Source organism: Lissotriton helveticus, chromosome 8 (assembly GCF_964261635.1).
Source record: "Lissotriton helveticus chromosome 8, aLisHel1.1, whole genome shotgun sequence".
NCBI lineage: Eukaryota > Metazoa > Chordata > Amphibia > Caudata > Salamandridae > Lissotriton > Lissotriton helveticus.
This window is the reverse complement of record NC_136069.1, coordinates 1,523,390,656-1,523,404,763: the sequence shown is the minus strand read 5'-3', so window position 1 is coordinate 1,523,404,763 and position 14,108 is coordinate 1,523,390,656. Positions and strand designations below refer to the sequence as shown.

At 43.3% G+C, this 14,108-nt stretch overlaps 1 protein-coding gene across 1 annotated transcript in view; it reads right to left on the bottom strand.

The window, feature by feature from the left end:
- Positions 1-8,009, bottom strand: part of INTS4 (integrator complex subunit 4) — a 297,022-nt gene extending 289,013 nt beyond the window's left edge. The window contains exon 1 of the mRNA XM_078658501.1: positions 7,789-8,009. Coding sequence (XP_078514627.1) covers positions 7,789-7,845 — 57 coding nt within the window. The 5' untranslated portion in view covers positions 7,846-8,009. The remainder of the gene's footprint in view (positions 1-7,788) is intronic.
- Positions 8,010-14,108: the final 6,099 nt, after the last annotated feature.

The following is a 14,108-nucleotide window of genomic DNA, read 5'->3' as shown; positions in this document are numbered from 1 at the left end:
AAGAGAACTGATGGCTGCAAACCTGGTGGTGGGTGAGGAGCGACTCTGGATTCTTACTTGGTAAAAGTATCAAGCATGATAAATGAAGAAATCGAAAGAACTGAAAGAAGGCTCTCGTTGGATCCTGGCCGCACCATCACCGCCATGATACATGACATCCCAGCAACAGAGACTCAATCTCCAGGTCTCCCTCGATATCTGATGGATCTTGTTGAACCAACGCTTATATTAATGAGCAGCCATGTCCAGTCCTTAATTGTTTCCCCTACAGGCTCGATGGATCCTGTCGAATCGAACTCCATGTCAAAGAGTAGCCATGTTCAGTCCCTAATTGTTTCCCCTTCAGGTTATACGGAAGATATCCCACACTGTATTTCCCTGTCACCCTCACCTATTGTAAGACGATGTACTAGGGCTGGTGGGTTAATACCTTCTGGAAAGTTAAAACAGAAGGGGACAAGGCAAACAAAAGCAAAGTCAAAATTAGCTAAACTACCACCTCCGTCCTCCAAACCTCCAGCAGAGGACTCAACAAACACTATTTGGATGACCCTTAAAGAAAAACTAGATCTTACTTTGGTCCCAATTATGTCTAGGTTATCCTCTATTGAAGATAGGATGATTGTCTTAGAGCAAAACTGTGGTTTGATATTCCAACCAAATGCCCCTACAGCAGGAATAGTAATACACCAGGTACCTGATGACCAATCAACCACTACAAAGGGACGGGTTCACCTACCTCCCTCAACCCAGGGTATTTCTCTTGTAGAAGGGCTAAACCATAAAGATGAAGAACCTGTAACTGCTGCCGTAAAACTGCTTAGTGGACCAATAAATCAGGAGAAAGGGACCCCGTCTACCACTGTGCCCATTTGCCCGACTGTCTCCACAGACATACATATAGAATCCCCTCGAGAGATAGAGTCATTCCAAATCATACCTGAGGCCTTACCTCTAGTTTTAGTCTTGGCCAATGTTCCCCTTTTGGGTCCTGGCCAGGTGGAAACGACGGTCTCCTTAATTGATAAAGCTTTGTATTGGCTGACCAATCATATGAGGATATCTCCCAGGGGTAAACAGCAACTAGCCGGGGAAATGAAATGGCTAGAAGGGTGACATGGCTTGGTGAACACCAGAAAAAATTTAAGGGCGACTGCATAGCCATGAATTTTTCGAGTCCTCAGGTGTTGACGGATGTCCTGGCCAATTTATTCCCTCCCCAACTAAGGGACTCTGTAATAATCCCACTAACCCTAGAATATTTTTATGATAGGAGTTGGTGTGTAATGAATTCCAGTAGATCTAGGCCAAAACGTTTGTATCCACCCAGAGCATTTGTGAGGGCAACCCCATTTATGGTGGGTGGAATCAGCCTGAGGAATCGGTTTGGGGCCCTGACTGACATGGAGGAATGTGATTGACTGCAGGGCGTCATTAATAACTCTTAGGGAAATATTCCATTGAACAGTAGAGTGTACGATCCTATGGACCAGGGCAAGGTAGTTACTAGTCAAGATCCTACACCACCGATAAAACCATTGGAAAAATTGCAAGTGAATGTTCTGCCTGCCCATATCAATGACTACCCGCTAGTACTTGGTATGAACCCTAATAGGGAGAGTGTTTTTTCTTTAATAGGTAGTACTGCTACAGAGATCCAATCACCAAAGATCTCCAATATAGAGCAATCACTAGAGATAGAGGGTAACATCCCAGGAGTAGAGTATTCTTCGGATACATCTACTATATCTCAAAATAAGGAAGGGTTGCCCCTCCTCTCATGGAATCTTGCGGGAATTGGTAAAAAGGTGTTATCTCCCGAATGGTGTAGGTTCATCGACCCGTATGATATTAACCTTTTCCAGGAATCTTGGTCAATAGTTCCAGTCTTTCGTTTGGGGTTTCTCAATTTTTATGTCCCTACATCAAAAAAATCAAAAGGTCGGCCAACAGGTGGCCTGGTAATCTGGGTTCGCCAGAACCTACGATGCAAGGCGCAGCAAATTAGCTCCACAACGAACGACATTTTGGCAGTTAGACGTGAATGTACAAATGGCTATAGGGTGGCTATTTTTAATGTATACGTCAGGGGGACACAAGGGGGTCACACATCCGAGGTAATAGCTGCTCTCGACTCCCAGTTAGAGGCTCTCCCTGAGCAGATAGCCTCTGTAAGGGGTGGTGATTTCAATACTACTTTTGAACCACTTGGCCAAGAGGACCAGATACTCACCGCAGATCAGGAGAATAGATGGGGAATTTCACACCTTGAAGTACCCACTGTAAAGAGATGGTCAGTTGTAGCCATACAACTAAAAGCTATGTGCCTAGAAAGAGGGCTTAGAGCAGCCAACGGGAGAACCTCCTCCGATCGGCAGGGAGAAAATACATTCGACAATGGCAGGTATAGCAGTCGTATAGATTACGTGTTGGTGGATATAAGATTATGGCACGGTGTAGTAGATATGGCTATCAAACCTAGGCTGGAAAGTGACCATAATCCCCTTTGTTTGACATTTCAGGCACAAGAGGGGGTTAGGGATGACACCCCAGGGGGAGGGATGGACACACTAGACATTGTCGCCACCAATATTATGCGCCATGTCAAATGGGGTAAATTCATTGATAACCCTGAGAAATTGGAGGCGCTTAAAATTGAGGTTGTTAGTGAATTGGCCCTCCTTATTTCGCAAACCAGTAGTTCGGATTTCTCCCAAATCATGCTAGAGTCACACGCCCATCTTTTTTCCAAACTTAGATCCTTCTTTACGAAGGCTATAAACTTGGATAGAGGATGTAAAAAGCTGCATATGGCTAGGTGGTATAATAATGCATGTAAATTGGCCCGCCAGAACCTGAGTGTGGAATTAAGATCAAAGAATCCGTCTAGAGTGAGAGAGGCAAGGGATTTATATAGACACACACAGAGAGATGCCAAAAGACAGTGGGACGAGGATAGGTGGCGAGATTTGAAATTGGCTTGTGAAGCAAAGGATTCCAAGCAGTTCTGGAGCGTTATCAAATGGGACAGGTGAGGACTAGCAGAACCACCCCAAAATCATGTTGCAAAATCACAGTGGCTGGATTTTTTTAAACCACAATATGCTTGTAGTCAGGTAGATGAAGAGTACCCGTCACCCCCCACCATTTTTTATCAAAGCGAGCTCTTCACCATTAAAGATGTTAGCACAGCATTAGATTGTGTGACAGGGGGCAGAGCTCCAGGGATGGATGGCTTCCCTGCTGATATCTTTTTAAGTGATAGACCGTCCTGGTGTCAATATTTTGTATTGCTAGCTAACTCGGTGGCAAGGGGTGCTCCGATTCCATCTTCATGGAAAGGAGCTGAAATAATTCCGGTTTTTAAAAAAGGTGATCAATCCCTCCCAAGTAACTATAGACCCATCAGTCTTATAGACTCAGCTCAAAAACGTATAGGTCGATTAGTCCAAAATAAAATACAAACATGGGTTGAGGAACATATTATCTTATCCCCATTTCAAGCTGGTTTATGTTCTTGCACTAGTTCGATTGATCAAGTCTTTTATTTCCTTGCACTTTATTGGAGGAATGTTGTTTTAACTAAAGGGACACTTTATGCAGTCTTTGTTGACTTGAAATCGGCTTTCGATTTAGTCCCCCGTCCTAAGCTCTGGAAAGTTCTTGCTGAATTGGGGATGTCCCCAGAGCTACTGACCTTCCTCGTCCGCTTACATGAGAACAACTTTGCGAGAATTAGATGGGGGGCACAGGGTGAGGTAACCGATTCATTCCCTTTCGAGCGAGGTGTTTGGCAGGGGTGTGTCTTGGCCCCCACGCTGTTTTCATTATATATAAACGGTATAGTGGACCACCTTTGTAGCTCCCCCACAGACCCTTCTGTTCCCGTACTCATGTTCGCGGACGACACGCTGATTGTCTCTTGGACTCGGAGTGGGCTGCAGAAGGCTGTTAATGCCTTTGGGGAATTTTGCCAACTGGGTGGACTTGAGATCAACACCTCAAAAAACAAGTTCATGTCCTTAAATCAGCGAAAAACTTTTAAAGGTAAAATTTACCTGAATGAGATTCCTTTAGAGCAAGTAGAGGCCTTCACCTATCTAGGAATCTTACTCCAGAGTAATATGGGTTGGAAAGGTCACACAGACATGGCTATTTTAAAATTCCATCAACTTGCAGGTGCCCTATCCTCTAAACATAAATCCTCCCTCACAAAGCCAATAACCCCTGCCTTGGAGATTTATAATATGAAAGTATTAAGCGCTACCTTGTATGGATCAGAGCTATGGGGATTTACAAACCTGAGCCAACTAGCAAAATCGGAGAAAAAGTTTTTACGTAGTCTTGTTGCGTTCCTCAAAGCACACCCACAGCTCTGCTTCTACTTGATCTTGGTAGGGAAAATGTGGTGGATATAGCGAGGCTACGGCCATTGCTGTACTGGAGACGAATTTGGACCACTCCAGAATTAACCCATTACGCCCATGCATTGAAGGATGTGATTACGGCAGATCGCTTCCATGTAATTAAGTGGCTTAAAGAGCTAAGGATACTTCTGAAACAGATGGAACTCAGCCAGCTATGGGAAGAATCTGACATATTAACTTTCCCATCTAAAAAAACAATTAAAATAAAAATATTGGGAAATGGTCTGGGTTACATCTCTTAGAGGCAGTACTAATACCAACCTAACTGGCCGTTTTCTAGATCATAAATCAAGACCTCTCTGCGAGGCATATTGGGATCCTATAGAGAGTCCTCTAGACCGCAAATTGTATTTTCAATTCAGGATAGGGACCCTCCCGGTAAAAGCTTTTAGCCATAAATGGGCACCATCAAGGGACGATAAATGCCATAATTGTTCAAATTCGGTCGAGACAATAGCACATTTATTTTTTGTATGCCCCCTTTATGTTGCCCCTCGCTGTAAATGGCTAAAACCCATCTGCGTTAATCTGGGTACCCGGAGGCACATTGACGCTCTAAGGATAATAGAGTCAGATTGTTCACCCTGTATAGCGGTTGCCGTAGCCAAATTTTTAAGGTGGGCTTGGATTATTCGCACTCGCACTTTTCTAGCCACGTGATGCTAGCTAGCAAAATATATGATGTGGGGGAGAGGTGTGGCGCCGCGGCCAGGGCGACTGATGCTGGAATCTGGGGATCAGGGTTCGATCCCCGGCTCCGGCGGCAGGTTAGCCCAGCACCATGCGACTCTGGGCAATAGCTTGCTTAATCTTCCCGACGGCCCCCAGCGCCTAGAGACCCTAAAGGGTGATTGTGCGCTATACAAATGTGGATTATTATGATGTTCCTAAAGAGGGTTCTATTTTTTGTAATAATTTTTTTATCTGATTTTAATTGATTTTTAAAAAACCTGCTTTGTAACGACAGTAACCAAGGAATTTAATAACTTTTTAATATGTGTATTGTCATGTCCTATTTATCGTGTTTTGTGTTGTGATGTAATGTTTGTTACTTTTATGACATTCTGTCGAATAAAGTTTTTGAAAACGGAAACGCATTTCTCCTCCTTCTTCTTGTGCTAACCTTTACAGCTCTATTGTCTGAACTTCCCCTCTCATCACTGCCTTAAAGGCTAACCACAGTGTCAGTGCTGAGTTCACCGATCCCTGGGTTTCTGCAAAGTACTGGCTCACACGCTCATGGACCTTGTCACAAATCCCTTGATCTCTTAAATACCAGCCCTCCAACCTTGGGGGCACCCTTTGATCCGTCCGTGCGCCTACCACCGAGGCCTCCACTGGAGAATGGTCCGAAATCCCTTACGCAAGGTGTGTTGCTGTTGAGAACCTGGATATCTAGGTTCGCAATACTAATAAATGATACAATCTAGAGAAGCTAAAGCTTAGTATCTCAAGCTTTTAGACTCAGAAAAAGATTCAAGGACAAATGTCTTTTTTATCTAATCATGATATTTTAGTGTTGTTACTATGCACTCTATTATTGTTAATATTTTATGGATTTTATATTGTATAGTTTTATCTTTATTTTTGCTCAGTATTATCCATAAATGTTATCAGCGATGTAATTTCTTTATTGGCTTTCAGAAGAAAAAATAATTTTTGACTTGACAGGTGAATAAAATCTATACACTTAAGGTTCCCAGAAATTTGTCCTGCATCAGATCCATCTTGTGATGGACAGACTATGTGAACTGTTATATGTTGAGACTGACTGTCGAGTTCCTTCTCTTCTGTAATCATTATCAAATATGAGAGCACTTTCAAACATGAGTTCAGCAGTTCTTCTGCACAAAAACGAATTTGATTTAATAGACTACATTTTTGCCCCATTATAATAAAAATCGAGCCCACATATAGGGGACACATGAGCGCTGACTTGCCTCATCAATAGCGTAGTCATCATGGCGGGGCAGGAATGTTTCTCAGTTCATGTTTAAAAACTCTCACTTTTAATAGATAGATTTCTAAAGCATGATCTGGTTGTGCACCGTCATTTACAGACAGCACATTTCCATTGAAATGGACACAAACTTTCCCACTGATATAACTATAACGGACAAGCAAAAATGTGGAAATCGGGTTTCAGCAAATATTTAGCATTTGCACATCACCATGTACATTGTTATTTGTTTTGATCCTAATAAAATATTTGTTTCCTTCACACTGCAGAATGAAAACAAAAACGTGTTTCTCAAATGCTGAATTAATTTTGAAATATGTGTACAGTTAATTTCCAAGTAATTTAATTGTATATTAGAAGGAAACTGAAGTCATATAGCCTTACATTTCACAAAGCATAAGAGTTCACTTTACTTTTCTTTCTCTGACTGCGCAGTTAGAGTATTTTGTAAACACGATCTCGATGGATAAAATAAAGAGTAATTTGTAAGTAGATATAAGCTGATATCTGACAGTCTTTGAAGCCATAGCAAATGTAACAAGACTTAAAGGTATCTTTATTGCTCATTCACTTTATGGATTTAACGAACACCTGTTCTTTTGCAGCTGTAGTATCTCCCCAGGCATGGCCAGCAGTCCCTAAAAAAAGTTGGCGCTTATAAAATCTGCCATAGCAAGTGGGCGAGTTGATTTTTCGAGGCTTGTTTTTAGGCCTGGCCATTGGGATAATCGGCTTGCCATAAGTCTTCTGTTCGATCAAGTACAACATGTCCCTTAAGTATGTGTAGCATACATACCAGCATTTGGCAGTAGGGAAGATTATGAAAACTAAATCGGGGAAATGTATTTTGCCCACGAACTTACATTGAAGTGGAGTCATTTTATAGAAGCAGAAAACGAAAAAGGAAAGAAAAATCAGGTCTTTAGCCTGAGTAAGACTGCATATTGTAGGCAGTGGTCCTGTTGGGCAGCCCATGACACGCTCCTCCTGTCATACGTGCAACTCTTAGGAACTCCGGGCTTTTAGCTACCAGCACTATGCATTCTGGGTCTTGTAGTTTCAAAGCGATTCCTATTACGCCGCAAAGAAAGCTTTGAGGGATAAAAAAAGAGAAGAAGATGGGGTAGAGTGGTAATACAATCGGGCTTCTCTATTTTAAAAAAAGAAAAGCGTGGCGTGTGTACCCTTTTCAACATACGCTTTAGTACTTCAAGTGCACACACTACACAGTCTATAGTAAGGCTATATTAAAAAAAGAAACACGGTGCCCGTCGCTCATACACTGTCATTATAAGCAGAATAAACACCGGCAGGCCTGGATTGATACCCCGGTGTTTATAGCTGCCGGTTCGTCCTGCACCAATGCCTGGGAAGCAGCCGCCCCAACTACAACTGCGTTACCTGAACGACGACACGGCTGTACTCCTCGTACACACGCTTCTTCAGGTGCGCCGCCATCGCGGCGGCCGGTGACACAAATCCACAGTGGGAACGCCGCTTGAACTATCTTCTCCACACTGTGTGTGTTCACTTTCTAGGGCCTGTGCATAGGCATACCCTGCCCGGTCTACACTGGAAGTTAGACGAACTGCCCGGGCTCAGCGAAAGGCGCCGCCATCTTGAAAGGGAGTCGGATCACGGCCATATACAGTTGCATCAGTGAGACATTTCTTTAGAAAGTTATGCAAGGTCGACGGATGATTTTTATTACAAGCTAAACACAATTCGTTTATTGACCCCAAAACTTTGCAATTAATTCTGTGCAGTGTAAGCATATCCAGTAGATACATACCTTCTTTTTAACATATTTGAAATGTCCAATACGCCCTGGACAGGCAGCTGGAACTGTCAGGTGATGCTGATGTTGTCGTAAAGCTGGTCTGGCATTTAAGTACACATCGCCTCTTGATCAAAGCTGCAGTAACACACAATCCAGGTATAACAGTGCTCACTACTTAATTGTCAAGAGTACTCATCGCAGCAGGAACAGACAGAAGAACATCTGCACTCTCCAACAGTATAGAAAGATCTAGCATCACTGGATTGGAACATAGGATGAAAAATAACAATAACTCAAGTCCACAACGCATCACCCCTCTTTATGATAAAAACAAACAAATTAGAAGTATAATAAAATCATACGAGCCAACATTTTATAAGAGAAAGTGGAAGATTGTCGGGAGAATGTAATTCCCATTGACTTCTATTAAAGACATGACATTTTCAGGCAGAAGACAGCTAAAATAAAGCAATTTTGCCTTAAAAAAGAGTATGTCTCCTGCCTGAATCGGGTCTATTGGCGTGTATGTAAAATACATCAAGAATGACTCTCATGCTCTGGGATTAGTAGAACTATGGGGCAGATTTACAAGCCCCTTGTGCCTCATTTACGCCGCCGTTGCATCACTTTAGTGACGCAGCAGCGGCGGAAATCCTGCGCCATGGTGCGGGGTACTTACAACGTGACGCATCTGGGAGATGCGTCACGTTGTAAAACCCTGCGCCACATGCTCATGGGGGGGGGTGTTTCGGCGCAGGAACGCCTCCTAAAAGTGGCTGAGTGAAATCTACAAGATTTCACTCAGTCAATTTAGCCCATGCTGCGTCAAAACCCTGCGCCTGCCTGAAGCAGGGGTAAGGATTGATGCAGCATTAACAAGATAGGGCCCCTCAGAGCATTGCTGGAGCTGTGTCGCGCTTGCGACGCAACTCCAGCAATGCGCCGCCTTTACGGCACAGATGCGTCACGCATCTGTGCCGTTTTTGCCCCATGGTGCGCCGCATTGTAAATGTGGCGCATCCATGCTGGCGGAGCTGTGCCGCACAATAACTGGCGCATCCCTGCTGATATGCAGGGATGCGTCAGTTATTGTAAATCTGCCCATATGTAACCTTGATCCTGAGTACGTTGCGAAACACTGTCTTGCTATTGTTTTGCCGGGCCAAAAAGGAAAGTAAGCTGTCTTGAACCTGATGCTTTTTTTGTCAATAAAAACTGTTTAAAAAAAAAAAGAATGACTCTCATGGAACTCAGATGGAATCAATTATACATTTTTCACCATACATACAATTCTTAAACCATTTAGGTGGTTTCCTCTTCCTTTTTTTCAACAGTCTGTTATTTCATCATACCCCCTAACTCAGTGCCTACTAAACTTGTGCCAGGTGCTAATCCTTCAATCAATCAATCAGGGGTTTGTAAAGCACAACTACTCACCTGCGAGGCTCTCAAGGTACCTGGGGGGGGGGGGGGGGGGGTGATCCATAGGATGCTGTAGTCTTATTTATTTATTTTCATTTTACAGAATTTTACATAGCGCAAACTTGACCCGAAGGTATCGGGTATCACATCGTTTTACATATCACCAGTTGCGTTTGATCCAGCACTGCTCAAAAACAAACCTCTAAACCATCACTATATCTCCCAGGAGCTATCACACTTTACTCTTCGGTGGAGCCCATAACACTGCAAGTCACTTATTCACACTAATCACTCTGCTCCTAAGAACAGTTAATAGCCAGAGGATGAGCTGCTGGATATGGCGGAGTGTCCTAATTCATCTATTTAATTTAAATTCTATACATTATATACCTGAGCATTTTTTTAGACCGTACCATGGTTTAATTCTCAAAGAAAACATTTAAGACACTCCCCTATTTGGCCAATGGATCAGCTAGTTAAAGTTAACTAATGGACAACAAGACCAGCTTAATTCTCCATTTATTACATTTTTATTTTATAATTTGAGATCTCCTAGCATGACCTTACTTTATTAGACTCTTAATTCTAGTTCAATTAAACATTTTTATTTATCATCTTTAAGTGAGGGAAATTTATTTAATCAGTTTACATTTATTAGCAGAAAGTAGAGTTAGGATAGCGTAGTTCCCAAAAACAGCCTCTCTATTCTTTCTTCATGTTCACCACCCATCATGACTCCGACCCATCAAAAGTTAAAGTCAGAAAAATTTCAAAGTCTTTGCATCCAAAAAATCATTCAGTCCGACAGCATGTCGTGATGCGAAAGAAATTCAAAAACGAGCTTTTTTCTCTCTTCCAAACGACCTCTTTTATACTCTTTTTCCCTAACTATCTAACTAAAATGTGAAACTTTTAGGGTCCATACTCGATTTTTATTGGTCCATTCAAGGAGTGGATGCGGATAACCTCATCTCCTCATTGTCCATATTTCCGCCTAGTCATAGTTCCAATCACAAATAAAGTTCCAATTGTTTGTTATTACATTCATTCATTCGTCTCCTTTAACTTGTCACATCACCATACTTTCCCAGGCTCATGACACGGACATCTCAACTTGGCACCATTCTGCTCTTCAGGCCACGCTGACCTTGACATCAGCAGCACAGGCACAGACCGCTTGCACGTCTCTCGAGCACAGTCGCGCATGCGTAGAAAAGCATTTTGTCGGAGTCTCGCAAATGTCCATTTTTATAGTTGGCCGCATGGGCCATAACGGGAACTATTATAGAAACAAACACAATTAAACGTTAGATTTCGATGTTAAGCCCTTCTGTTTACCTCCCATCATTCTAAATTTACCCTGTTAGTTATTACCTAGCTTTTAAGCTACATATAGGCATTGTTTTCTTACCATTCTCCGTCATTTCTGCCACAATTATAGCTTTAAGAAGCGAACATGCATAGCTTTTCAGTAGATTATACATTTGCGCACTATATTAGTGTTAGACCTGGCACCATTGGCGTGGGTCTCCCTTCCATTTTTGCTGTTGCCTCATGTGTTTTTGCTGGTGTTAGATGCTTTGGGCACTGTGCCACTTCTGTCCAGTGCCACAGTGCCAGTGATCTCTACTGTAAATTGATGTATTGATTAGTGGTTTCATGATTGGATATTTGGTTTACTTGTCAGACCCTAGTACAGTGCACTGAGTGTGCCCAGTGCGTGTAAATCCAAATGCTGATAGTGAGCTTGCAGCACTGGTTGTGCCACCCACAGAGCGGCCTTGTAAAACTTGTTAAGGTCTGCCATTGCAGAGCCTGCGTGCAGTCTGGTACTGTCATGCTGACTGGGCAAGTGCACCCACTTGCCAGTCCCTAAACCTTCCCTTGTCTTCATATTAGTCACCCCTATGGTAGGCCCAAGGGCAGGGTGCATTGTAGGTATAAGGTAGGACAAGCCCTGATGTGTGTGGCATGTCCTAATAGTGAATTACAGCCAGTTTCGTTTTTCACTATTGCAAGGCTACCTGTTTTCCATAGGCCAGAATGGGCTGTTAGATTATTACATGTTTATAATCCTAACTGACTCAGAGTACATGGTAAAAATTCGAGTTTAGTATGCCTGGACTCAGAATAATCAAATACATCTTTTAGTGAAGTTTATTTTAATAATCTGTGTTTGCAAATACCACTTTTAGAAAGTAGGTATTTGCTTGCCTAACCTTTCAAGCCTGCCTCTTCTAGGTTGTTTATTCCTTTGTCTGGGTTTGTGAGTGACAGGGCTGGGGGATTCCAGGAGACAGGCTGGGGCAGCCCGGTGGTGAATAGAGATCTGCATCTAGATGGGAGGGAGGAGTTGCACCTGGCACCTGAATAGGGCTGGGCCTTCCCTCTACAATGCTTGCTCCACCTCATGTGGTGTGTCTTATGTCTCTGCCCTGCACACTGAAAGAAGAGAAGGAAGACTGTCAACAAAGTGCTCCAGGACTGTACTTGCCTTCCACAATGCTGGCTCCACATCCTGTGGGGCGTCTGATGTTTCTGCCCTGCACTGTGAAAGGGAAGGAGAAGTCTGGTAAACAGAGTGCTTCAGAACTGGTTTGGACTAAGCACAGGCCCCTCTCCTCTCAGAGAACAAAGGATTTGGGGGTATAAATATTGGGACCCTCATCCCATGAAATTAGATCACTTCTGGACTTACAAGACGAAACCTCTGCTGGGGAGAGGAACCTGAAGACTGAGGAGAGACTATTACCAAGCTGAAGTGCTGCTTGCGGGAATTGGCTTGCAGTGGTTGCCTGACTGCCAAAGAGAGGAGAAAGAACTTTGTGGACTTTATTTTCAACTTGTGCAAAAGATCTCCAAGGGCTTGGAAGAGAGCTTGCCCCCTGACCGAAGTCCCAGGATCAGTGGACTTCACCAGCCTTTGTGAATTGCTGCTGGAAACTCTGTTTCAGTGGCTACAGAGGCAGGGAGCTGTGACCGACTCTCACGACCGGCCAAGTGTCCTGTAAGCACCGCATCAAAAAACATCCGCCTCGAACAACGCAAGCTCTGAGCTCACCGACTCCGTCTCAACGCCATCACCGAGCCGTTGCCTGCACAGTGACTGGAAGGACACAGCGACGTGCAACACCTCGCTACACCAAGTCGCACTGGTCTGACAGTCGCGGTCACCGCTGCTGACTTTGAGTTCTGAGATCGCACCAGAGTTGGGCACCACCTTGCACGCTTCACGACGCACCGCCCGACTCGCACCGCGGTCCGGACTGATCAACGCCAGCTACCGACCTCTGGCTCGGTCTCCGCACCGCAAGCTGCAAGCACCGCAACGAAGCACCGTCTTGCCCTGCAACGCAAGCCTTGGATCCACCAACTCTGTCAACGGGCCGCTGCCTGCACCGCATCGAGGGACAATGCATCCTGCAGCTCACACATCTGTGCCGGCCGCCTCAAGGAAAAGGTACTGTGTTTGAGTCTGTCGACATTTGAGTGGGCCCGGACCGCCGCGGTCCACTGGATTTGTTAGACTCTGTGTTCTTTCAGCAACGCTGTAGCCGAACAAGGCTACAGCCTCGCACAGAACTTTGATTTAAGCCTTTTTAACCAGAACTCTTGAACCCTAATAGTACTGTGGATCATTTTTGTCGTTTATTGGTCTTGTGGTAACTTTATGTAAAGTATACTTATTTTTTATATAAAACCTTGTGTGGTATCCATTTGTAGTGTTGTCACTGGGTTACTGTATGCGGTCACAAATGCTTAACTTACAACGCCTCTGAAATAAGCCTTGACTGCTCGTGCCACGCTACCTAGAGGGTGAGCAGGGGTTATTTTAGTAGTGTAACCCCCTTGTCCTGACTAGAGGAGAGGGTCCCTGCTTGCCACAAGTACCTACCTGTGCCAACCAGAGACCCCCAATTCTAACAATTAGTAAGACAGTTTCACATAATTAATATATTACGGTTTAAAACACAAGCAAATTAGTATCCCACGTGTATTTGTGTATGTGCTTTCTATTCTACGTTGGTTAGTTTTAAAATCAAACAATTATTTCATGTTACAATTATGTGAAAGGGACTTCCCGAGGGGTATACAAAAAGTTTTGTTTTTACCCTCGCTCCATCAACTCCTCCTTTGGTGATTTATCACCAAATTACACCCAAAACTTTCGAAAAATTTAACAAAACATGTTTCAAATTCTTTCCAATTAGTAAGGTTTATACTGCAGTATCTTTCATTTTCTTTCTGTCTTGATACAATTTCTCTTTAAATTCTCCCATTTCAATGTCTCTCATTTCACGTTCATGTTCTCTTCCTTTGCTTTCTTCAATTTGCTTTTTTATAGACTTTTTGAGATTTCTTCTTTTTCTAAGTTTACAACCTAATCTTAAGACTAAAAATATTACTATCATTATTGTTACTGGAATTAATACTTTCCCTATTATTGATCTACCTATTTCATAAAACCATTTCTTAACCGCTGAAAAACTTTTACCAAGTCTCTCAAGACCACCATCAA